General features: G+C 43.1%; 1 protein-coding gene and 1 non-coding gene across 2 annotated transcripts in view; both read right to left on the bottom strand.

Moving 5' to 3' along the window:
- Positions 1-17,769: 17,769 nt before the first annotated feature.
- LOC105869946 (solute carrier family 22 member 4) overlaps positions 17,770-24,697 on the bottom strand; it is a 44,973-nt gene continuing 38,045 nt past the window's right edge. The window contains exons 9-10 of the mRNA XM_075996014.1: positions 20,830-20,965; positions 17,770-18,038 (exon numbers count right to left, since the gene is read on the bottom strand). Coding sequence (XP_075852129.1) covers positions 17,963-18,038; positions 20,830-20,965 — 212 coding nt within the window. The 3' untranslated portion in view covers positions 17,770-17,962. The remainder of the gene's footprint in view (positions 18,039-20,829; positions 20,966-24,697) is intronic.
- LOC142863401 (U5 spliceosomal RNA) lies at positions 21,503-21,619 on the bottom strand. Its single transcript, XR_012914169.1, has one exon. It is a non-coding gene; the product is annotated as a U5 spliceosomal RNA (small nuclear RNA).

Here is a 24,697-nt window from a genome sequence, read left to right as displayed (position 1 = left end):
GTGTAGAACTGCTCATCCTCCTGAGCACAAAAGCCACCAGGACCTCGGGCTGTGTCCAGAGAGCTCACGAGTGTGGATGCATAGCCAGGCAGGTTGTTGGTCACAGCGACCAAAGAGACGGTGCTGAGGTCTGCCTGGCTGTCAAGTTCATGGGAAGGAAGCACAAAAGAGCAGCCTCTGTTTGAGAGACGGGGCCGGGAGGGAAATCAGTGCTGGGGACGGGAGGCGGGACCAGGTCCCTGTCCAGGTGAAGAGTGGACAGCAGCCAGGAGGTACCTGAACGGGGAGAGCTGTTTGTCCACCGTGGGGTGGGTGTCTCAGAGGATGAGGTTGCAGGGAAGGCACCGTGGGAGGGGCTGGGGGGCAAGGCCGTGTGAGGAGCACAGTGAGGACTCAGAACAGGAGTGTTAGAGGAGAAAGATCAAATTTGCTGGAGAAAGGTCGTCTCAAGGTTCTCAAAACCAGGCTTTAGACTTTTCCACACTTGCAACACAGACAGAGGCGTTGGGTGATAGTTCACCCGGTCTTAGTTAAAAGGCCAAGAAGTGACTGGGTGATAGTGCAAACCTCATAATTTCTTACAATCCGTGCAGCAGTTTGTTGAAGGTAGCCGTGGTGATAAGGCAATTACCTGGGCAGAGCAAGCTTGGCTCGGTCTAAATCACAGTAGAGGTGACTGCCGCTCGAGCAGAGTGAGAGGAAGGGAATAAGGACACCCAGCTCTGGGTGGAGAAACGACTTTGACCTGGGCTTCAGCCCCCACGGAGCCCAGCCCCAGAGGAGCATGGGAGCAGGAATAGGGAGCACGAGGAAGCACATCCGGCATGTTCAAAGCACAGCAAGGGGCAGGGCCTGATGGCTCACCGCTGTAATCCTAGCAGTCTGGGAGGCCGAGGGGGGCAGATTGCTCAAGGTCAGGAGTTCGAAACCAGCCTGAGCGAGACCCCGTCTCTACTAAAAATAGAAAGAAATTAATTGACCAACTAAAATATATACATACAAAAACTTAGTCGGGCATGGTGGCGCATGCCTGTAGTCCCAGCTACTCCGAAGGCTGAGACAGTAGGATCGCTTGAGCCCAGGAGTTGGAGGTTGCTGCGAGCTAGGCTGATGCCACACTCTAGCGTGGGCAACAAAGTGAGACTCTGCCTCAAAAAAAAAAAAAAAAAAAAGCACAGCAAGGCCTGAGGAGCCTGAAGAAAGCCCTGGAGAAAGTAATAGGAGATGAAGTCAGAGAACCGAAGGAGGGACATGCAGACGGAGTAGGACTGTATAGGCTGGGTGACCGCTATTGACCGAAATTAAGGCTGTCAAAGCAGAAATAATTTGATAAAGGTTTACTGAAAGCCAAATGTGAGGATCAACCCAGGAAAACACACCGCAAAGTTGGGAGTGTTCTGGAGTCTGTTACACGTTGGAAGGCTTTTATAATAAGCTTTAGGAGAAGGGAGGGGGGCCCTCGGGCCGAGGCTGTCCTCTTTCATTGGCAAGTGCAATTCAGAGGTTGTGGTCATTGGATACAGACTGCAGCGCAAGCTAACACGTCTGTGTGCAAGACAGTCAGTGAAACCTTATGATTCAAAAACAAATCAGCATCAGTTTTCATGTCAGTAGGTTGTGCATTGATCAGTACGTCAGCAATTTGAGGGACCCATTGTGAGATTTTTTTTTTTTGAGACAGAGTCTCACTCTGTTGCTCTGGCTAGAGTGCTGTGGTGTCAACCTAGCTTACATCAACCTCAAACTACTGGGCTCAAGCGATCCTCCTGCCTCAGCCTCCCAACTAACTGGGACTACAGGGATGTGCCATCATGCCCCGCTATTTTTTTCCTATATATTTTTAGCTGGCCAATTAATTTCTTTCTATTTTTAGTAGAGACAGGGTCTCACTCTTGCTCAGGCTGGTTTCGAACTCCTGACTTTGATCAATCCTCCCACCTTGGCCTCCCAGAGTGCTAGGATTATAGGCGTGAGCCATGGCGCCCGGCCTCCATTGTAAGATTCTTTACTCGGGGTCAGGATGTTACTGCACATCACAACACCTTTCCAAGGTAGGTTAATTTGGAAGCCTGTTTACTTTTAAACTAACCTGTCAAATGTGACCTGTGGGTTATCATTTCATCCTTTTGATTGCTGGAGCCCAGGAGTTTGAGGTGGCAGTGAGCTATGGTGATGCCACTGCACTCCAGCCTGGGCGGCAGAGCTAGACCTTGTCTCAAAGCAAAACAAAAACAAAACCAAAAACCTATTGTGTACAATGTATACTATTCAGGTGAAAGCCACACTAAAAGCTTTGACTTCACCACTGCACAATTCATTCATGTATCCAAAAACCGCTTGTACCCCCTAAATCCATTGAAATGAAAGAATAGTAATTTGATAGTAAAAATGTTGTGCACATAAAGATTATAACCACAAAGACAATCTGGTTTTTTTGAGACAGAGTCTCGCTTTGTTGCTCAGGCTAGAGTGAGTGCCGTGGCGTCAGCCTAGCTCACAGCAACCTCAAACTCCTGGGCTCAAGCGATCCTGCTGCCTCAGCCTGCCAAGTAGCTGGGACTACAGGCATGCGCCACCATGCTCGGCTGATTTTTTCTATATATATTAGTTGGCCAATTAATTTATTTCTATTTATAATAGAGATGGGGTCTCGCTCTTGCTTAGGTTGGTTTCGAACTCCAGACCTCGAGCAATCTGCACACTTCGGCCTCCCAGAGTGCTAGGATTACAGGCGTGAGCCACCGCGCCCGGCCAGAAAGTGATGTTTTTAACTTACCACTAAGTTAGAAATGTAAGGGAACCATGTAGACAAGCTACTAGGCCAGTCTTTTTCTAAGTCTGTCAGCTTAATAAAGTCAATAGGCATTTGATGACGCCTCCCATATGATTTGCCAAATAAGTCTAATCATTTACTATAACGTGAGACATACATTCTTTAACGCTTTTTAGGGGCCTAGCTGGAAAATCCCAAACTTGATTTTAGGCCAAAAATTCTTAATTTAGCATTTCAATGCCAGGGAAACTTGCCAAAGATGTCAAAAATTTCAAAACACATAACCAAAACAGAGTCACAGGTTGCTGTTACATAATAATTATTCATTTGACCAGAGTAATAATCCAAAGACTTCAAAAGCAATACAAAAAGTTATGTGGACATAAAAACCTTACCCCCTTTTTTTTTTTTTTTGAGACAGTCTTGCTTTGTTGCCCAGGCTAGAGTGAGTGCCGTGGCATCAGCCTAGCTCACAGCAACCTCAATCTCCTGGGCTCAAGCAATCAGCCTCACAAGTAGCTGGGACTACAGGCATGCGCCACCATGCCCGGCTAATTTTTTCTATATACATTTTTTAGTTGGCCAATTAATTTCTATTTATAGTAGAGACAGGGTCTCGCTCTTGCTCAGGCTGGTTTCGAACTCCTGACCTTGAGCAATCCACCTGCCTCGGCCTCCGAGAGTGCTAGGATTATAGGCGTGAGGCACTGTGCCTGGCCAAAACTTTATCCCTTTTAAAGCTCAGTTTTCCTGAGCTTTAATCAAAAACCTAATAAAGACAATTCAGAAATCATCTTGATGAAAAGAAATTCCAGAAAGAAATACATTTCAGGATGAAAAATCAAAACCTCTTGCAATTTTATTAAGAGCAAATCAATACTTTAAGAAAACCTTGTTATAACATAGGGGATGATAATTTTTAGTTTTATATTCTTGTATTTTTAATATCAAAGCTCAATCTTTAGAAAGACATAAATAATTTCCTTTTAATTATAGGTAACTTAATCACACGCAAGATTTCTTTCATACATTTTATTTCACAAATCTTATTATGATTTGCACAGACCACTTACGACAGGCTTGGACTTTTTGTTTTGCTTTCCTCTTCCTCTTTTCTACCATTTGGATGAGACTTCCCATTTCTTAAATAACAAGACATTTTACTTTAGGATAAAAATTTACTATACGAGATTCTTTCTCATACAAAATTATTCTCTTGTCTTTTAACCTTCCTTGCCAGAAGTACATTTCATATTTATAACTGTCTTCAACTCTCTCTCCTACTTACTGTTATTCTGGTTCGCTTCTATCTTCTGTTTTGAAACAACCTTTAAATAACCTCCTTATGAGACAAAATTATTCTTTTTCTTTTTATGCTTGTTGTATAATTTTTCTTTTCCTTTTGTTAAAAAAATTTTATTTTAAATTATTATAGGTACATACTAGCTGTATGTATTTATGGGGTACGTGTGTTTTTTGTTTTTTGTTTTGAGACAGAGTCTCACTCTGTTGCCCAGGCTAGAGTGCCATGGCGTCAGCCTAGCTCACAGTAGCCTCAAACTCCTGGGCTCAAGCAATCCTCCTGCTTCAGCCTCACAAGTAGCTGGGACTACAGGCATGTGCCACCATGCCCGGCTAATTTTTTCTATATATTTTTAGTTGTCCAGCTAATTTCTTTCTGTGTTTTTAGTAGAGACAGGATCTCACTCTTGCTCAGGTTGGTCTTGAACTCATGACCTTGAGCAATCCTCCTGTCTCGGCCTCCCAGAGTGCTAGGATTACAGGCGTGAGCCACCGCGCCCGGCCTTTTGCCCATTAATTTTATTATTTGATTTTTTCCTATTAAGTTGTTATTCTACTTATTAATCCCTTGTCAGATGGGTACTTTTGCAAATATTTTCTCCCATTCTGTGGGTTTTCTCTTCATTCTATTGATAATTTCCTTAGCTGTCAGAAGCTTTTAGCTTGATGTGATCCCATTTGTCCAATTTTGCTTTGCTTGTCTGTGCTTTTGCAGTATCTATTACTCAAGAAGTCTTTGCCCAGACCAGTGTCCTGGAGCATTTCCCCAATGTTTTCTTTAGGTATTTTCATAGTCTCAGATATTTGATTTAATTCTTTAATCCATTTTGATTTCATTTTTATATAGGGTGAGAGATGGGGATCTTGTTTCTTTCTTCTGTATATGGATATCCAGTTTTCCCAACACTATTTATTGAACAGGTTTGCAAAAAAAAATCTTATAACCAGTTATTTTAAACAGATGACAGCTTGATTCTGCTTTCAACAAAGAAACAAGCCTCTTTCCTTGATGTAGCATTAAAACCAAATATTATGATCACTCACCTGATGTTTGGTTCTTATGACGTGCTTTCTTGCCTAGATAGTTGTTTGATTTGCTGTTCCTGCAGATGGATGATTGCTGGAAGGTTCTATTTTGCCATCCTTCTCTGCTTCTTCTTCCAATTTTTCTTATTAAGAATACTCCTTCTTACAAATGTTTTTGGTTACAAAAAAAAAAAAAAAGAATACTCCTTCCACACGAGTAGAGTTTATAAATAAAAAAAAAATAAAATAAAAAAAAAAGAATACTCCTTATTCTTTTTTTTTTTTTTTTTTTTTGAGACAGAGTCTCGCTTGTTGCCCAGGCTAGAGTGAGTGCCATGGCATCAGCCTAGCTCACAGCAACCTCAAACTCCTGGGCTCAAGCAATCCTTCTGCCTCAGCCTCCCGAGTAGCTGGGACTACAGGCCACCATGTCCGGCTAATTTTTTCTATATATATTAGTTGGCCAATTAATTTCTTTCTAATTATAGTAGAGACAAGGTCTCACTTTTGCTCAGGCTGGTTTCGAACTCCTGACCTCGAGCAATCCGCCCACCTCGGCCTCCCAGAGAACTAGGATTACAGGCGTGAGCCACCCCGCCCGGCCTCTCATAACATATTTTTTATCTTAATTGGAAATGACCCAGATATTTAATGACTATTATTTAATTTAACATGACTTTAAGATTTTTTTTTTTTTTTGAGACAGAGTCTCACTCTGTTGCCCAGGCTAGAGTGAGTGCCGTGGCATCAGCCTAGCTCACAGCAACCTCAAACTCCTGGCCTCAAGCAATCCTACTGCCACAGCTTCCCAAGTAGCTGGGACGACAGGCATGCACCACCATGCCCGTCTAATTTTTTCTATATGTATTAGTTGGCCAATGAATTTCTATTTATAGTAGAGATGGGGTCTCGCCTTTGCTCAGGCTGGTTTTGAACTCCTGACCTTGAGCAATCCACCTGCCTCGGCCTCCCAGAGTGCTTACAGGCGTGAGCCACCGCACCCGGCCAACTTTAAGATTTTAAATGACATGAAAAGTTCATTTATAAGTGTTCAGATTTACATTATTTATTTTTAATATTTTACCTAGATAACTTATAAAAACTGAAATTAAACAAATTTATTCATCATTTCCAGTTATTTTCCTATTAACAGCTTTTATAACTTGAGAATATTAGGTGTTCACTTAAATAAGAATCTTACAGTTAAATTTATAGGGATTTTGCCAATAACTCAGAAGGTAATTGTCTTTCTTTCTTTCTGTTTCTCTCTTTTTGAACTGCTGGGATCAGAGATCCTCCTGCCTCAGCCTCCCAAGTAGCTGGGACTACAGATGTGCACCACTATGCCTGGGTAATTTTTAAATTTTTTGTAGAGATGGGGTCTTGCTATGTTGCCCTGGCTGTTGATTATATTAAACCAACAATATTAAACTAGCCTTATTGGCCCAGTGCGGTGGCTCACACCTGTAATCCTAACACTCTGGGAGGCTGAGGCGAGCAGATTGCTCGAGGTCAGGAGTTCGAAACCAGCCTGAGCAAGAGCGAGACCCCATCTCTACCATAAATAGAAAGAAATTAATTGGCCAACTAACATATATAGAAAAAATCAGCCGGGCATGGTGGCGAATGCCTGTAGTCCCAGCTACTCGGGAGGCTGAGGCAGAAGGATGGCTTGAGCCCAGGAATTTGAGGTTGCTGTGAGCTAGGCTGACGCCAGGGCACTCTAGCCCAGGCAACAGAGTAAGACTCTGTCTCAAAAAAATTAATAAACAAAATAAAATAAACTAGCCTTATTCATCAAAAGATTTATTCAAGTCACATGAATTTGGAAAATATTTGGGCCTACTAATTTATGAGTGCTCATTTATTTATAAGTCAATTTGGTACCATATAGATAATATACAAATATAGACATGTACACACATACACAGATAAATACAGACACAAATAAATATTTTATACCATGATTTAAAAATTTTAGTCTCAAGTCAGGAAAAAATCACTAGCTTGAAAGGACAGTTGAATTAAATCATGCCTCTATAAGTGGAACAAATTAAAGTTTATATCTTCTACATGGTTGATGCTCTTACCATGTTTCAGGAAAACCAGTGTAGTGAATTTACATCTCAAAGCACAGAGAAATAATTTAAGATTCCCAAAAGGGCAACGATGTTTTACATCTCCAGGGATCTGTGAAGTCCAGTAGGACAGTTAGAGGGTATTGTGTGAGATTGGGTAAGAGATTTATCTGGGCTTACTTCCACTTCAGTGGGGGCGGCTGCATATATTTTACCATGTCAGTGGTAGGTTGGGACCATGAATGGCCCAGCGAAGCTTGAAATAAATCATCCATGTTATTCATTAGTCTGGGTTAGAAAAATTTTGTTGGACCTGGATTTTTATAATCTTAGTAGTTTCATTCTTATCTGTCGTTGTTCTATTTGCTCCTCTGTTCCAAGTTTTAATGTATATCCCCTTTTGAGAGAGGGAAATGTGTGCATTGTGAAATTCCAAAAATCTCTGCCTAAGAAATGTGGGAGAACAAGCAGAGAGGAAGCAGTTCAGACCATGAAGAAGAGAGGTTGGAGTCGAAAAAGGGGAAAGCCTCTGAAGTCTTTCTTTATTCAGAAATAGCTTCAAATATCCTTTTGTTTACCTCCCAAATGGAGGAAATATTTCTCTTTCAGAATTTCTTTTAGAAGTTTCTAGGTGCTATGGAAGTAAGTCTTCCCACTTCATTTGTCAGGTTCTAAAACCAGCTTTTTCTAATTGCATGAGCAAATAAATTGTCTTAGGCATTTTCAAAAGAGCCACATTTTGGCCACTGCTGCCTATGACTGTCCATCCTAGGTTAGGTGGATCCACTTATCTAAATGTTTGCAAGTAGAAAGACGATAGTATTGTGCATACAATAGAGGCAGGGCACCCTCAGTCTTCGAGGACACATCTCCCATCTTGGTTGAACTGTGTAGTGGATCGACTTTGCTGATTACAACACTTTCTTCCTGGAGATTGCAGGCAGGGGGGCCAGAAATATTCTCCTTGCGCCTCAAGATTCCCAAGTCCCCTCTTAAGAAGTAGCAAGGTGCTCGTGGGCCAGAGAGGATGATTCTTTATACAGCCTGCTGGCTGAGCAAAAAGTTAAGAAGTGTGGGGATTCTGCTATGACAGTGCCACACATCATGTGTCTCATATCCTGATACCTCCGACAGTTTTGATTTCCCGAAAGCCACTTGGCTGGTGGGAGTGAGAGTCTCTTATCTTTGGAGCAAGAATGCCTTTGTGCAATCAAAAAGGAGAAAGCTAAGGAAAGGTTGTCTTGCCTCAGACCTCTGACAAAACTCCTATTGTACCTCGCTGTAGAATTCAACAGAACCCCTACTTTGAATTCATAGCAGTAACTCTTGTTCAGAGGGAGTCATTGTACCTCCTAGCAAAGGACCCCAGCTTCAATAAACCAGGACTTTGATTAAGAAGAGGGGTTCACTGATTCCGGAAGGAGCTTGTCTGTCGCACCCTGCAGGGGCTTCTGAGTTTGGGAGTGCAGCTGGTTTGTTGCTGGTACCTGCAGGAAGATTGGAAGCTGAACTGGGTGGTCCAGGGAGGGCCTTCCTGAATGCTGTGGCTATGCCAGTGTGTCATCTGAAATTAAGGCTGTCGATGCAGAAATAATTTGATAAAGGTTTATTGGGTGTCAAATGTGAGGATTGATGCAGGAAAACACACCAACAAAATTGGGAGTGTTCCAGGGTCTGCTACAAGTTGGAAGCCTTTGTCAAAAAGTTCAGGAGGTTAGGGGGACTCATCATACCCTGGGCTGTCCTTTCTCACTGGCGGGTACAATAGAGAGGTTACAATTATTGGATAGAGATTGCAACATAGGCTAACATGTCTGTGTGCAAGACAGTCAGTGACACTTTATGATTCGAAAATAAATATGCATCCTTTTCAGAGTCAGTACGTTTTGCATTGATCAGTCCACTGACAATCTGATGAACTTGTGATAAGGCTCTTTACTCAGGGACAGGATGTCACCATGAATCACAAGACATTCCCAAGGCAGGTTAATTTAGAAGCCTGTTTACTTTTAAAGTAACCTGTTAAATGTGACTTGCAGGTTACCACTCTATATAATTTGTCATCTGAATCAGGAGACTTTTGGAGTAAAAGGTGGAAGGGGGAGGATTATTAACAATTAACACAGCCAAGAGCAGTGGCTCATGCCTGTGACCCCTGCATGTTGAGAAGTCCATGTGGGAGGATTGCTTAAGCCCTGGAGTTCAAGGCTGCAGTGAGCTGTGATTGTGCTACTGTACTCCAGCCTGTCCAGCCTGGGTGACAGAATGAGACCCTGTCTCAAAAAAAAAAAAAGAAGCAACCCCAAACAGCTAACACTAGGCCCATAGATAAAAAACTGGCACTATCCTAGGCAAATGTGACATGTAATCATCCTATTTATAAGCCATTGTAAGGACTTGGGCTTTATGAAAATCTGAGATGGGAAGCTCTTGGAAGGTTTTAAGTAGAAAAGTGACATCATCTGATTGAGATAGCTCTAACTACCATGCTCAGAGTGGGTCCAAGGGGAGCAGGGGCAGAATTTAAGGAGGAGAGACCAGTTAAGAAGCTAACAGGGCCAGGCATGGTGGCTCATGCCTGTAATCCTAGCACTCTGTGAGGCCGCGGGTGGGGGATTGCTCAAGGTCAGGAGTTTGAAACCAGCTTGAGCAAGACTGGGACCCAGTCTCTCCTAAAAATAGAAAGAAATTAATTGGCCAACTAAAAATATATAGAAAAAATTAGCTGGGCATGGTGGCGCATGTCTGTAGTCCCAGCTACTCGGGAGGCTGAGACAGCAGGATTGCTTGAGCCCGGGAGTTTGAGGTTGCTGTGAGCTAGGCTGACGCCATGGCACTGTAGCCCAGGCAACAGAGCGAGACTCTGTCTCAAAAGAAAAAAAAGGAAGCTAACAGAATCCAGGCAAGGAACTGTATTCTAGATATGTTAAAATTATGATCAAAGGTTTTATTGACCGGCGCGGGGAAAAAAAAAAAAAAAAAAAAGGTTTTATTGACAGATTAGATATAGGGTATGAGAGAAAGAGCAACCAGAAGAATGAAGTTGCCATTTACTTAGATGGTGAGAACTTCAGGAAGAGCAGATTTGGGGGTAAATTAGGAGCACACATTAAATTTGAACATGTTAAGTGTGAGATACCTATTCTGCACCCAAGTGAGGATATTGAGGGGCAGTTAGTATGTGAGCCTGAGTTCACTTATCTCTATATATTTGGTGGTTGTCAATGTATAGTAGAGATGATATTTAAAACCCGGGTGACTTCTGGGGCCCCTCTCTCTTGGGGCCCCAGAACCTCGTCCACAAAAAAAAAACAAAAAACAAAAAAAACCATGAAACTGGAGGGGTTTTTTTTTGTTGTTGTTTTTTTAAAAGAGAACCAAAGACTAAGTTCTGGGCACTGCAATAGTAAACACTAGGGGATGTTGACCCAAGTCAATGACTGAGGCAAAAATCTCAATCAATGGAGGTTTATTAAGCCCAGATTTTGAGGACACACCAGGAAAAACATGGACTGCAGACAAGCAGTGGCTGTTTTTCTGAAGGGGAAGTTGGAAACTTCAGCATTTTAAAGGCTTACAGAGGCCAGGCGCGGTGGTTCATGCCTGTAATCCTAGTACTCTGAGAGGCTGAGGTGGGAAGATTGCTCAAGGTCAGGAGTTTGAGACCAACCTGAGCAAGAGTGAGACCCTGTCTCTACTAAAAAAATAGAAAGAAATTAGCTGGACGACTAAAAATATTAGAAAAAATTAGAGGGGGATGGTGGCACATGCCTGTAGTCCCAGCTGCTCAGGAGGCTGAGGCAGGAGGATTGCTTGAGCCCAGGAGGCGGAGTTTGCTGTGAGCTAGGCTGACGCCACAGCACTCTAGCCAGGGCAAAAGAGTGAGACTCTGTCTCAAAAAAAAAAATAAATAAAGGCATACATAGAGGAGGAAAAGGCGGTTGGGGAGAGGGTTATGAGGTAGTGGTTACAATTCTTGTGAGGCCCAAGAAATCTATGAATACATCATTACATAAAATAAGGAAGTGAAGGAAGCATCACTTATGTAGAAGTCTCTGGGTAGGAGGAAGAACATCTGATTTTGTCTTGCCTCCAGCTGTTACCTGTGAGATACACTTGTGATTCATTATGAATGTGGACTGGGGTAGGTTTTATTTATTTATTTTATTTTTGAGACAGAGTCTCGCTTTATTGCCCAGGCTAGAGTGAGTGCCTTGGTGTCAGCCTAGCTCACAGCAACCTCAAACTCTTGGGCTCAAACAATCCTGCTGCCTCAGCCTCCGGAGTAGCTGGGACACAGGCATGTGCCACTATGTCTGGCTAATTTTTTGTTTCTATATATATTAGTTGGCCAATTAATTTCTTTCTATTTTTATAGTAGAGACGGGGTCTCGCTCTTGCTCAGGCTGGTTTTGAACTCCTGACCTCAAGCAATCCACCCACCTAGGCCTCCCAGAGTGCTAGGATTACAGGCGTGAGCCACCTCGCCCAGGCCTGGGGTAGGTTTTAGTTCTAGGTGCTAGACAGAGGTACAGTTTGCATGTCCTTGCTTACCAGGTTAGCAAGGAATTTCCTTAAGGAATGATCCTGGGCGCCCCCCCCCTCTTCACAGGTGCCTGAGGCCTTTACCACCTTCTCTTCTGCATAAGGAGCTGGGGGGTGGCCCTGAGGCTTTGATTTTCTTTTCACAGAGTGATAAGGAAGAACCAGCAAAGGAAATGGTTAGGGAGCAGCCAACAAGATAAGAGGAAAACCAAGCAAGTGCCTGTGTTCTAGAAAACATTTCAAGGAAGACAGAGAAATGAGTTTGTCAAAAGCCTGGAGAATTCAGGTAAGATGAAGACCATGAATTGACCACCAAGCTTAGAAACACGCAGGTGGCTAGGGACCTCGATAAAGTTTCTCTGGTGAAAGGTGGAGGGCAAAGCTTAATCACAGTGGGAGCAAGAGAAAATTGGAAGAGAAAAATTGAAAGTAGCAAGTATACAGCAATACTTAGAGGAGTTTTGATGCTGAAGGGCAGGGAGAGATGGAGCAGTGGCTGAAGGTATAAGTAGGGTCAAAAGAGAGGTTTTCAGCATTGTAGAATACCGGCCTGTCTACATAGTACCTGGGGAAGGTCCAGCAGAGGGGAAAGGATTGATGAGGAGGGAGTCAGAGGACTTTCCGCAGCAGTGTCTGTGAGTCGGTGAGGGCGTGGGGGCGGGGTGGGGCAACAAGTGCATAAGGAGGGTGCATGTGCTGGGAGCAAAGACCATTTCTTTAGTTTTCCTTGTATTAATTTTAAGATTTTTTTTGATGTGTGGAATGGAATTCTTTAAAAGTTTATAGTAAAATCTATTTTTTAATCTTAAGTCCCTATTCAACCTAAGATTAAATAAGCGCCTATATTTTCTTCTAGCTTTTCATTTCTTTCTTTATTACATTTGGCTCTTTTTTCTTTTTGAGATGGGGTCTTGCTGTGTTGTCCAAGATAGAGTGCAATGGTATCATCATAGCTCACTGCAGCCTCAGGCTCCTAAGGACTATGCCACCACCCCCAGCTAGTTGTTCTAGTTTTTTAGACATGGATCTTGCTGTGTTGCTCATACTGATCTTTGACTCCTGACCTCAAGCGATCCTCCCACCTTTGCCTCCTAAAGTGCTAGGATTACAAGCATGAGACACTGTACCCGGCCTTCTGTTTGACTCCTTAATTGACCATGAATTAATTTGTTATGTGATTTATGGTGAGATGCTATTTTCCCCCCAGTTTTTCAGTTTTTACCAGTTTTCCAGCTTGTTAATTGTCCCAGCACCAGTCTTCAATGATGTATCAGTTTACTGCTGTTTCATAATCCACCTTTATCCTATGTTACAATTATACAGATATTTAGGTCTGATTTATCTTTCCTGTGTTTTTATATATGCGAGAGAGCATGTCCCCTTGTCACTGTTCATTTTTTAAAGTTTCTTAGACATATTGCATATTTGTTCTTTCGGGTGCCTTTGGGAAAAGAAAAATAGTGTAGCAGAGGGAATGGCCTGGGAAAAATGGCAAAAATATTATCTGTCTCTTTAAAACATCCTCCTCTTCTTTTTGAGAACTAAAGCTGCATTCCTGCCTTTTGTTTATTTGTGCAGCAGGAGGCAGCCCAGCCAAACACACAGGTAAAGGGGGACTCTGGGCGGAGGTCACCAGATGGTCTTCAGCTGAGATATGACAATCAGGATCACCAGCTGTAGTTGAGCAGTAATTGCCTGAAGCTGAGAACCCACCCTTTAACAGCTCTGTACTGTGGGAGGTCGAGGCCAGCCGATGGCTCAAGGTCAGGAGTTCGAAACCAGCCTGAGCAAGAGAGACCCCGTCTCTACTAAAAATAGAAAGAAATTAATTGGACAACTAAAAATACATAGAAAAAATTAGCCAGGCATGGTGGCGCATGCCTGTAGTCCCAGCTACTCAGGAGGCTGAGGCAGGAGGATTGCTTGAGCCCAGGAGTTCAAAGTTGCTGTGAACTAAGCTGACGCCACCGCACTCTAGCCAGGGCACAAGAGTGAGACTCTGTCTCTAAATAAATAAATAAATAAAAGCTCTGTATTTTTGCAAATGTGCAGGACAGGGTGGGGGATTTGGATTTTGAGACGAGGTCTACCATTTTTCCACCTTTGTTGGCAAAGTAATTAAACTCTCTTTCCTTCCTCCTGGAACCGCCCATCCTCATTCTTCTTAGGCCTCATGGACAAGGGCTGAGTTTTCAGTAACATTTACGTTAAAAAAACAAACTACTGATTGTTTTTTGTAGCACAAATTCCAGGTGAGGCAGCTAGTCTGGAACAAAATGACTTTAAACAATTGCACCTAGGCATGGGAACAAAGGAGTTTCTGGGGCTATGACTCAGGTCCTGTCCTCTTGTCTCTTTAGGCCTGATGAATTTTCATACCTCTTGTACCTGAGACTGCTCTGAGCTGTTGTTACCCAAAGGGTCTGGCTGGGCCATGTCCTGTTGCACAAATAAACAGAAGACTCACCCTGCCCCTCCCAACCACTGGCCTGAGGCAGGGATGCAGCTTTAGCTCTCAAAAAGGAGAGGAGGATGTTTAGGCCATTCCTTCTGTTTCACAAAATCTTGGCAAATAACTCAGGAACTGCCTCTTCTTCCCTGAAAAATCTACTTAAAACTGCTGCTAACCAGAGGGATATTGAGGGCTGCTTGAATCTATGCTCTTGGGCTGCAATACTCAAGCCCAAATAAACTCTCTACTTACATTAATTTTAATTCAACTTCTTTCTTTTGGGTTGACATCCTTTAGAATTATTTTTTAAGCTCTTAAATCTTATTGAAGCATGAATTTTAATTCGTAAAGGAAAAATAAAAATCTCAGGACCGCCCGCCCCCTCCCCCCTTCATTATGCCAAAAGGAAGAACCGGACCCAAAACCGAGTCACACGAGCCCTGCCCTCCTCTCCCCAGTGAGGCACTGGGGTCCTCTGAAGAAAGGAAGGGGCTCAGAAAATGAGTACACAGGTTTGCTTGCTGGTTTGGTGGCCTGGGGAGGGGCGGTGGGGAAGGATCACAGCCCTGAGGAAAGGTTTTCCTTCAGTCCTTTAAGGGTTTTAGAGTCTCAGTAAACCTTTCCCAGAGCAAACAAGCAGGACCTGAGGGCCTGTATCAGAGATTCTCTCTAGATGTGAAGCTCAACCCAGACTCCCCACCTAGACAGCCGTGCTGCGTCCTCCTGTTTGCCTGCAGCCATCTCAAAATGTGGCAAAGAAATGTTTTTTTGGGGGTAAAATATTTCTTATTTTCTTCAGGCCTAAATAACACCCGAAGATATATGGCCCCCATAAAATGAGGGCATGTCATTTATAACCTTAGGAGAACCATAACTCTTTCTTTTTTTTTTTTTTTTTTTTTGAGACAGAGTCTGGCTTGCTTGGTAGCCCTGGCTAGAGTGCCGTGATGTCATCACAGCTCACAGCAACTTCCAACTCCTTGGCTCCAGCGATCCTCCTCCCTCGGCCTCTCCAGTAGCTGGGACTACAGGTGACCTGGTGCCCAGCAGGTAGGCGGAGAGGTGATCTAGCCAGGCCTCAGTGGAGGAGATAAAAATGCAAGGTAGCTGAGGCTGTACACCTGTGTTCCCAATGACAAAGCATAAACTATTTTTAAGATATTCTATGGATTTTAAAATAGCAATCAAAAAGTAGAATCAGCAAAATGTACATTAGAAATATAACATAGAGAAAAAATTCTGAGTTAATCAGAAAAGTTCAAGATAAGGATTTTTGTTTGTTTTGTTTTGAGGCAGAGTCTCAATCTGTTGCTTGGGCTAGAGTGCGGTGGAGTCAGCCTAGCTCACAGCAACCTCAAACTCCTGGGCTCGAGCAATCCTTGTGCTTCAGCCTCCCGAGTAGCTGGGACTACAGGCATGCGCCACCATGCCCGGCTAATTATATATATATATATATATTAGTTGGCCAATTAATTTTTTCTATTTATAGTAGAGACGGGGGTCTCACTCTTGCTCAGGCTGGTTTCGAACTCCTGACCTCGAGCAATCTGCCCGCCTTGGCCTCCCAGAGTGCTAGGATTACAGGCAAGAATAGTGTTAAAAGGCTCTCCAGGTTGCTGGCTTCGACAGCCTTTTCTCAGGGTGCTCCACCACTCTTGGCTGTGGAGCATAGAAACTATCTCTACTAATTTAACCAATTTGTGCAGTTTTTCTGATTTTCTGTTTGCCAGCAAAATATATCTTTTTTTTTTTTTTTTTTTTTTTGAGACAGAGTCTCACTTTGTTGCCCAGGCTAGAGTGAGTGCCGTGGCGTCAGCCTGGCTCACAGCAACCTCAATCTCCTGGGCTCAGCGATCCTACTGCCTCAGCCTCCCGAGTAGCTGGGACTACAGGCATGCGCCACCATGCCCGGCTAATTTTTTGTATATATATTTTCAGTTGGCCAATTAATTTCTTTCTATTTATAGTAGAGACGGGTCTCGCTCTTGCTCAGGCTGGTCTCAAACTCCTGACCTTGAGCCATCCTCCCGCCTTGGCCTCCCAGAGTGCTAGGATTACCGGCGTGAGCCACCTCGCCGGCCATGTGAAAACTCTTGAACAGCAAGATTTGATGAGCTTCTGAGTTAGTGGATGATCCCCAAGCAGGGAGGGTTGTGCACCTGAACTGCACCGGGACAGAAGCTCTTGTACTTGGGGCCCTTCCAGACTTGGACCTATGTTCCTCTTCATCTGGCTGTTCATCTGCATCCTTTATAACAAACCGGCAAACATAAATGTTTCCCTGAGTTGTGAGAGCCACCCTAGAAAATTAATTGAACACAAGGAGAGAGTTGAGGAAACCCTGGTTTGTAGCTGGTGAGTCAGAAGTATGTGTGGCCTCGATTTGTGACTGGCATCTGCAATGGGGCCATCTGGTGGGACTTAGCCCCCACCCCCTGGGATCTGATGCTAACTCCATGTGGATAGTATCAGAATTAAACCGAATTACAGGCCGGGCGTGGTGGCTCACACCTGTAATCCTAGCACTCTGGGAGGCCGAGGTGGGTAGATAGCTCCAGGTCAGGAGTTCGAAACCAGCCTGAGCAAGAGTGAGACCCCCGTCTCTTCTATAAATAGAAAGAAATTAATTGGCCAACTAAAGAAATATATATGAAAAATTAGCCGGCTGTGGTGGCGCACTCGTGTAGTCCCAGCTACTTGGGAGGCTGAGGCAGGGGGATCGCTTGAGTCTGGGAGTTTAAGGTTGCTGTGAACTAGGCTGACACCACAGCACTCTAGCCTGGGTAACAGAGCAAGACTCTGTCTAAAAAAACAAAAAAGTATTCTGTGTTGAGTGTGAGAGTAGATGGGGAAAATGGTTTGTTTTTTTTTCATCTAGCAGCCATCAATTCTTCTCCAAGGAGTGGATAATGTTTTCTTGGATGGGAATACTGCATAGGTGTAATCTTTGGTTGTAGCGGTATATGAGTCCATCTCAAAAACTGCTGTAGGCCAGACACAGTGGCTCACGCCTGTAATCCTGGTGCTCTGGGAGGCAGAGGCGGGAGGATCGCTTGAGCTCAGGAGTTCAAGACCAACATGAGTAAGAGGGAGACCAACCCTCTCACTCCCTACTCCATTTCTACGAAAAAAAAAAAAAAGAAAAAGAAAACAGAAAAAAAGAAAAATTATCCAGACATAGTGGCTTATGCCTGTAGTTCCAGCTACTTGGGAGGCTGAGGCAGGAGGGTTGTTTGAGCCTAGGAGTTTGAGGTTGCAATGAGCTACGGTGATACCATGGCACTCTAGCCCAGGGAACAGAGAGATCCTGTCTCAAAAAAAACAGAAAAACAAGAAACAAAACACAACCCCCATAATTTTGAATGTGCTGGTTTTCATGTGTACATACATACACACTGTTGTCATCTAATAGTTGTCTTAATACAATGACACTCTTTTTATTTGGATAGTAATTTGTATGTTAGGAAATGAGTGTTAGTCTTTATATGGGTTTTACCAGTCTTTTACTAACATATTTTCAAAACTATCTTACCAATCCATTTCCTTGAATTAATTAGTAAGAATTAATTAGTAAGAAGGCTCTCTAGAAATAGTTTGTTTTTTAAAAACAAGTACATTATCTGCAAGAACAGTCCAAAGTTTACCACACAACAAGCATTTCTGGATAACAAAGTCCATTTTAGTGTTAATTGTTATATTCGGTCCATTTCGGCAGGAAAGGCTCCAGGTTTTCACAGAGTCTTATTTATCTGTTTTCCAGTTTTCACCAAAGGGGTAGAAATTTTATCAGAATGCAGTTATTAGAACCTTGGGATTTTCTTCTGTCTCCATTGACTGTCTTGCTTTTTTCCAAGATCTGAACCTAAAAATAAAATAGATGCTAAAGAAAATTCGAGACTCTCCCGAAAATGCCAAACTGACAATGAAAAACATTTCTCCCATCAATGAACAAGTAATTACTTGAACTCTAATAACCCCATGAGCATAGAGCTAGTGTTTTATGATTTTAAACACCTAGGGCCATTTTCTCAATTAAGTATAAAACCAACAATTTAAACTCTTTCGGTTTGCCTGAGGAAAAGCTAGAGGGGTAAACATGAACTTCTTCCCAGTTAGAGTTGATTCTGAAGTAGCTAAATCATTAGGAGGAAACAACGAATTAAACATTGGCAGCTTTTGCAGTGGGAGTTCTGTCAGGGAAAAGCATCTATTCACATATAGACTTATCTTTATCATGGCCAGGCAATGAAAACACTTTATCTTTTATATCCTCAAAATAGCCATATGAAATATTCCCATATAACAGATGAGAAGACTGAGGTTTAGTGAACACTAAGTGCTTTGCCCAAATTTTCTCTTTTTACATTTTTTTCTTTTTCTTTTATTTTTTAACTTTATTTTCTTTCATTTATTTACTTATTTTTTTCTTTTTTTTTTTTAATTTCATAACATCTCTTCTATAGTGACAATTTGCCCAGATTTTTGCAGTGGACTTGGGATTTCAAGCCGGGCAGTTTTACTCTAGACCTAAACCTCTCCTACCATATCACTAATATTTGAAATGTTTACCATTCTGTGGTGTCAGAGAAAGATATTGGTCTTTGTCTTTGTTCCTAAGACAGAGCTCCTAAATCCATTATAATTTCCCGAGTGACAGAGGTAGTAAGAGCCTTTTTGTTCTAATGAGGCCACTCTTAGCACAGTCTTCCTTTTCTTTTTCTTTCTTTTTTTTTTTAAGACAGAGTCTCGCTCTGTTGCCCAGCCTAGAGTGCTGTGGCATCAGCCTAGCTCACAACAACCTCAAACTCCTGAGCTCAAGCGATCCTCCTGCCTCAGCCTCCCTAGTAGCTGAGACTACAGGCATGCGCCACCATGCCTGGCTAATTTTTTCTATATAGTTTTAGTTGGCCAAATAATTTATTTCTATTTTTAGTAGAGACGGGGGTCTCAATCTTGCTCAGGCTGGTTTTGAACTCCTGACCTTGAGCAATCCGCCCACCTCTTGGCCTCCCAGAGTGCTAGGATTACAGGTGTGAGCCACCACACCTGGCCAGCACAGCCTTTCAATAGCTTCAGAACGGGGGCTGGTCCTCCAAAAGCCTGAGCCTGGATTAGAAGCTTGGAACTCTCAGCCCCACCCTCCTTCTGAGCTCTGGGGAGAGGAAAGGGGCTGGAGATAGACTTAATCCATCGTGCAGACGTGATGAAACCTCCACAAAACCCCTAAACGATGGGGGGCTTGGGGAGCGTCTGAGTTGGTGAACACATACCCCTGCCAGGAGGGTGTGCACCCTCCTCTGTGTGGTCAGAAGCTCCTGTCTGTACCTGGGACCTTTGCAGACCTTGCCCTTTTGTACCTCTTCACCCGGCCGTGCACCTGTGTCCTCTGTGATAAATCGCTAACAGTGAGCAAAGTGTCCTCCCGAGTCTGTGAGTCATTCTAGCAAATCATCGAAGCTGAGCAGGGGAGCTGTGGGAACCCCAGACTTCGTAGCCAGTAGACAGAAACCTGGGTGACCGAGGGACCCGGCACTTTGGGGGTTGCACCTGAAGTGAGTCAGGCAGTTCCGTGGGAGTAAGAGCCCCGAATCCTGTGGAGTCTGATGCTAACTTCAGGTAGTTGGTGTCAGGATTGAACCGAATTGTAAGACACCCAATAGATATCAGAAAGAAAGTGCTTGTATAACCTCATAAGCCAAAAAAAGGATATTCAATTGTTTTGCACTTCTTTTTATTTATTTATTTTTATTTTTCCCAATACTTGCAGTATGAGACTGTTTTGAATTTCTTTATTGATGTGGACAAGTAATCTTTTTACTTGAGTATATAATTTTTTTACTTTTTTTTTCATAAGTATGTTGGACACTTAACTTTCCTCTTCTGTAAACTGTGTATTCTTGTTCTTTGTCAGTTTTCCTACTGAGTTATTTGGTTTTTTCCCACTGATTACTAAGAGCTTTTGTATATTAGGTATGGTAGCCTTGTGTCTGTATTTTGTGTCGCAAATATTTTCCCCTGGCTTGTTGACTTTTGACTTTATGGTTTCTTTTTGCTTTACCAATAATTTTAAAAGTTTAGTCAAAGTTCATGTAGGGTAAAGAAAATAAAGAAAAAAATAAAATAAAATAAAATAATAATTTTAAAAGTCATATAATCAGATATGTCTTCCTTTATGGTTCTCTGGTTTTCATATTATGCTCAGAAGGATCTTCTCTAAGGTTATAAAAATGTTTATGTTTTCTTCTGTTACATTTCCCATTTTACATTTTTAGGCCTAAATTTTTAATCTTTCTGAAATTTATCTTAATGCTTTTTATAAAATTCAACTTTTTTACTTATCCAAAATGTCTAGCCGAATGTTATAATACCTCTTACTGAATAATGTAATTTTTCCCCACTAACTTTGCTGCTCTTTATTAAGTACTGAATTTTTATATTTTCTTGGGTTTTATCCTGAACCCTACTCTATTCCATTGGTTTCCACTCCTGTACCCTCACTGCACTATTTAATTACTGTTTCTTAACAATATGCTTTATTACCTGATGAATCTAGTCTCTGCTTATCACTCTTCTTTTTCAGAACCTCCCTGGCTATTCTGGCCTGTTCATTCTCCCTGAGGAATGTGGGCTTCCTTCTGTCAAGTTCCACTTACCCTTTCACTTTCTGCATCTGCTCCAAGGTCTCCGGGAGAGTCATTCCCAAGCTTTCGGGGAAGAACAGGGTGATGATTCCGTTCAGGACGGTGAGACTGCCCATGACGATGTAGGGCAGAAGCCTGTCGTAAGCACCTGTGGGGACCCAGACGTGAGAACATCAGCTAGACGCAGGCATCGCGGGCATCCTCTTGAGAACCGTTTTGTGAAGCTGGCAAACAGTGTATGAGAGTAGTTTTACAACTGAACATTTTCAGAAGGAAAATGCAAACACAATATCACAGTTTCTCTTTCTTTTCTTTTCTTTTTTTTTTTTTTCTTTTGAGATAAGAGTATCACTCTGTTGCCCAGGCTAGCTTAGCTCACAGAAACCTCAAACTCCTGGGCTCAAGCAATCCTCCTGCCCCAGCCTCCCGAGTAGCTGGGACTACAGGCATGCGCCACCATGCCCGGCTAATTTTTTCTATATATATTTTTAGTTGTCCAGCTAATTTCTTTCTATTTTTTAGTAGAGACGGGGTCTCGCTGTTGCTCAGGCTGGTCTCAAACTCCTGGCCTCAAGGGATCCTCCCTCATTGGCCTCCCAGAGTAACTAGGATTACAGGCATGAGCCACCACGCCCAGCCCACAGTTTCTTTTTATTTCTTTCTTTTGTTTTTTTTTTTTTTTCTTAGCCTTGCCTGAGCAAGACCTCAAAAAATTTGGTTATCAACTCGTAACTGTTCCTTTCCACGGAAATCTTCAGTAAAAGGTGAAAGATTTGTTTGTTTTGAAGAGAAACCAGAGCGTATCGTATCACAGCTTCTTTTTGGCAGACGACATTGACTGTGCATGTCTACAATCCCCTTGCAGTATCGTAAAGTTTTTCATTCTTTCCTATCAACTGGTATTCTCTAAGCTACTAATCATTGGCCAGGCGTGGTGGCTCACGCCTGTAATCCTAGCACTCTGGGAGGCCCAGGTGGGAGGATTGCTCAAGGTCAGGAGTTCCAAACCAGCCTGAGCAAGAGTGAGACCCTGTCTTTACTAAAAATACAAAGAAATTAATTGGCAAACTAAAATATATATATAGAAAAAATTAGCCGGGCATGGTGGCGCATGCCTGTAGTCCCAATTACTCGGGAGCCTGAGACAGAAAGATTGCTCGAGCCCAGGAGTTTGAGGTTGCTGTGAGCAGGATGACGCCATGGTACTCTAGCCTGGGCAATACAGTGAGACTCTGTCTCAAAAAAAAAAAAAAAAAAAAAAAAGCCCTAATCACGTGTGACAGATGTTCCAGTGATAGGAGTCTTTGCTACCAAAGTTCTGCCTTAAGGTGGAGGCCACTGGAGATGGGGAAGGGGAGGATCAAGGGGAAGGAGTTGACCAGGATGTACCAGAGGCAGGTTTTGGCCCTTACAGGTCTGGTGTGACCTCTGCTTTTGCCCAAACCAGTGTTCTGCAGTGGAAAGCTAGGTCCACAGAGCCATGAGAATCATTGATTGACTGACTGATTGATTGACAGGGTCGCACTCTGTTGCCTGGCCTAGAGTGCAGTGGCGTCATCATGGCTCACTGCAACCCTCAAACCCTGGGGCTCAAGTGATCCTCCTGCATCAGCCTCTCCTGAGTAGCTGGGACCACAGGTGCACCACCACGCCAGGCTGATTGTTTTATTTTTTGTAGAGACAGGGTCTCACTATGTTCTCAGGTTGGTCTCGAACTCTTGGCCTCAAGCAATCCTCCTGTCTTGGCTTCCCAAAGTGCTTGGATTACAGGCATGTGCCACCATGCCCAGCTGAGAATCTTTTTTTTTTTTTTTGAGACAGTCTCACTTTGTTGCCCAGGCTAGAGTGAGTGCCATGGCGTCAGGCTAGCTCACAGCAACCTCAAACTCCTGGGCTCAAGCTCAAGCAATCCTCCTGCCTCAGCCTCCTGAGTAGTTGGGACTACAGGCATGTGCCACCATGCCCAGCAAGTTTTTTCTCTATATATTAGTTGGCCAATTAATTTCTTTCTATTTATAGTAGAGACGGGTCTCGCTCTTGCTCAAGCTGGTTTCGAACTCCTGACCTTGAGCAATCCACCCGCCTCGGCCTCCCAGAGAGCTAGGATTACAGGCGTGAGCCACCACGCCCAGCCTGAGAATCTTAAGAGGAAAAAAAATCTAATACGTTCAATCTAATTTATTTATTTATTTTTGAGACAGAGTCTCACCCTGTTGCCTGGGCTAGAGTACCGTGGCATCAGCCTAGCTCATAGTGACCTCAAACTCCTGGGCTCAACCCAGCCTCCTGCCTCAGCCTCGAGAGTAGCTGGGACTATAGGCATGTGCCACCATGCCCGGCTACTTTTTCTATATATTTTTAGTTGGCCAATTAATTTCTTTGTACTTTTATTAGAGACAGTCTCACTCTTGCTCAGGCTGGTTTTGAACTCCTGACCTTGAGCGATCCTCGGGCCTTAGCCTTCCAGAGTGCTAGGATTATAGGCGTGAGTCACTGCATCCGGCCTGTTCAATCTAATTTATTTTTTAAATTTTTCTTATTTTTTTTTTTTTGAGACAGAGTCTCGCTTTGTTGCCCAGGCTAGAGTGAGTGCTGTGGTGTCAGCCTAGCTCACAGCAACCTCAAACTCCTGGGCTCGAGCAATCCTCCTGCCTCAGCCTCCCTAGTAGCTGGGACTACAGGCATGCACCACCATGCCCAGCTAATTTTTTCTTTATATATTAGTTGGCCCATTAATTTCTTTCTATTTATAGTAGAGACGGGGTCTCACTCTTGCTCAGGCTGGTTTCGAACTCCTGACCTCGAGCAATGCCCCCCCCCCCACCTTGGCCTCCCAGAGTGCTAGGATTACAGGCATCAGCCACCGTGCCTGGCCTATTCAATCTAATTTAAATCAATAAATGACAAATACCAGGCATATTCTGTGAGACCACTTTGTGCCTGGATTTGATTTCCCTTTTGTAGCAATTATATGTATTGGTTTTAAAAGTAAAGGGAAGAACCATTCTTTCTCTTCTTATGGGCTGTTAGAGAGAAGGGTAATTGGCCCTCATCTTGCTTCCCTTCTGCATACGTAGAGAAATTATAGAGGAACAACACATCTATGTATTTTATTTCACCTGAAACATAAGAAAAACATAGATCTTGAAGCTTCCCTAGGGCCTATGTGTCGCTAACAGGAATGGATATTGTGGAGTAGAAAGGTCTTAGACTCTGTACGTTTTTGTACTTGTGGCCCACAACTGGCCCATCTGAGAATGGTTTGGAAGCACAGGTAGGAACAAAGGGGAAGTAACAGCAGTCTGTAGGACATGCTATCTCAGGTGTGGTTCAGGGCAGCAGTTCACAGTATTTTCAAGAAAAATGTTTCTCTTTCTTTGTAAGGCTTCAGGGTATACCTTTCTGAGAATTCATATGCGTCTTTAGGAGTGTGTGTGTGTGTGTGTGTGTGTGTGTGTGTGTGTTTGGACCAGTAGGTAATCAGTGGATGACTAGGAAGAATAAGGAGATGTCTACATTTCTCACCATTTCCTTAATGTGGACTAAACTGGGAGTGCTAGATCCTCCTTCACATTGAATATGCTACTGAATCCCTGTGTAGTGTTATCTCAGATGGATACACTGGAGCATAAATACTATAAAAACTAAAATTTTCTGCATTGCAAAAATATCATAAAGTCCAGATGCAAATGATAAACTAGAGAAAATATTTACAACATTTATATAAAGGGCTAATTTCCTTCCATTATAAACAGCTTGCACAAACCAAAAAGAAAAGATGAATAAACCATTAAAGAATGGGTAAAAGGGCCGGGCGCGGTGGCTCATGCCTGTAATCCTAGCTCTCTAGGAGGCTGAGGCCGGAGGACTGCTCAAAGTC

This window comes from Microcebus murinus, chromosome 21, assembly GCF_040939455.1.
Source record: "Microcebus murinus isolate Inina chromosome 21, M.murinus_Inina_mat1.0, whole genome shotgun sequence".
NCBI lineage: Eukaryota > Metazoa > Chordata > Mammalia > Primates > Cheirogaleidae > Microcebus > Microcebus murinus.
This window is presented reverse-complemented; position numbering and strand designations above follow the sequence as displayed.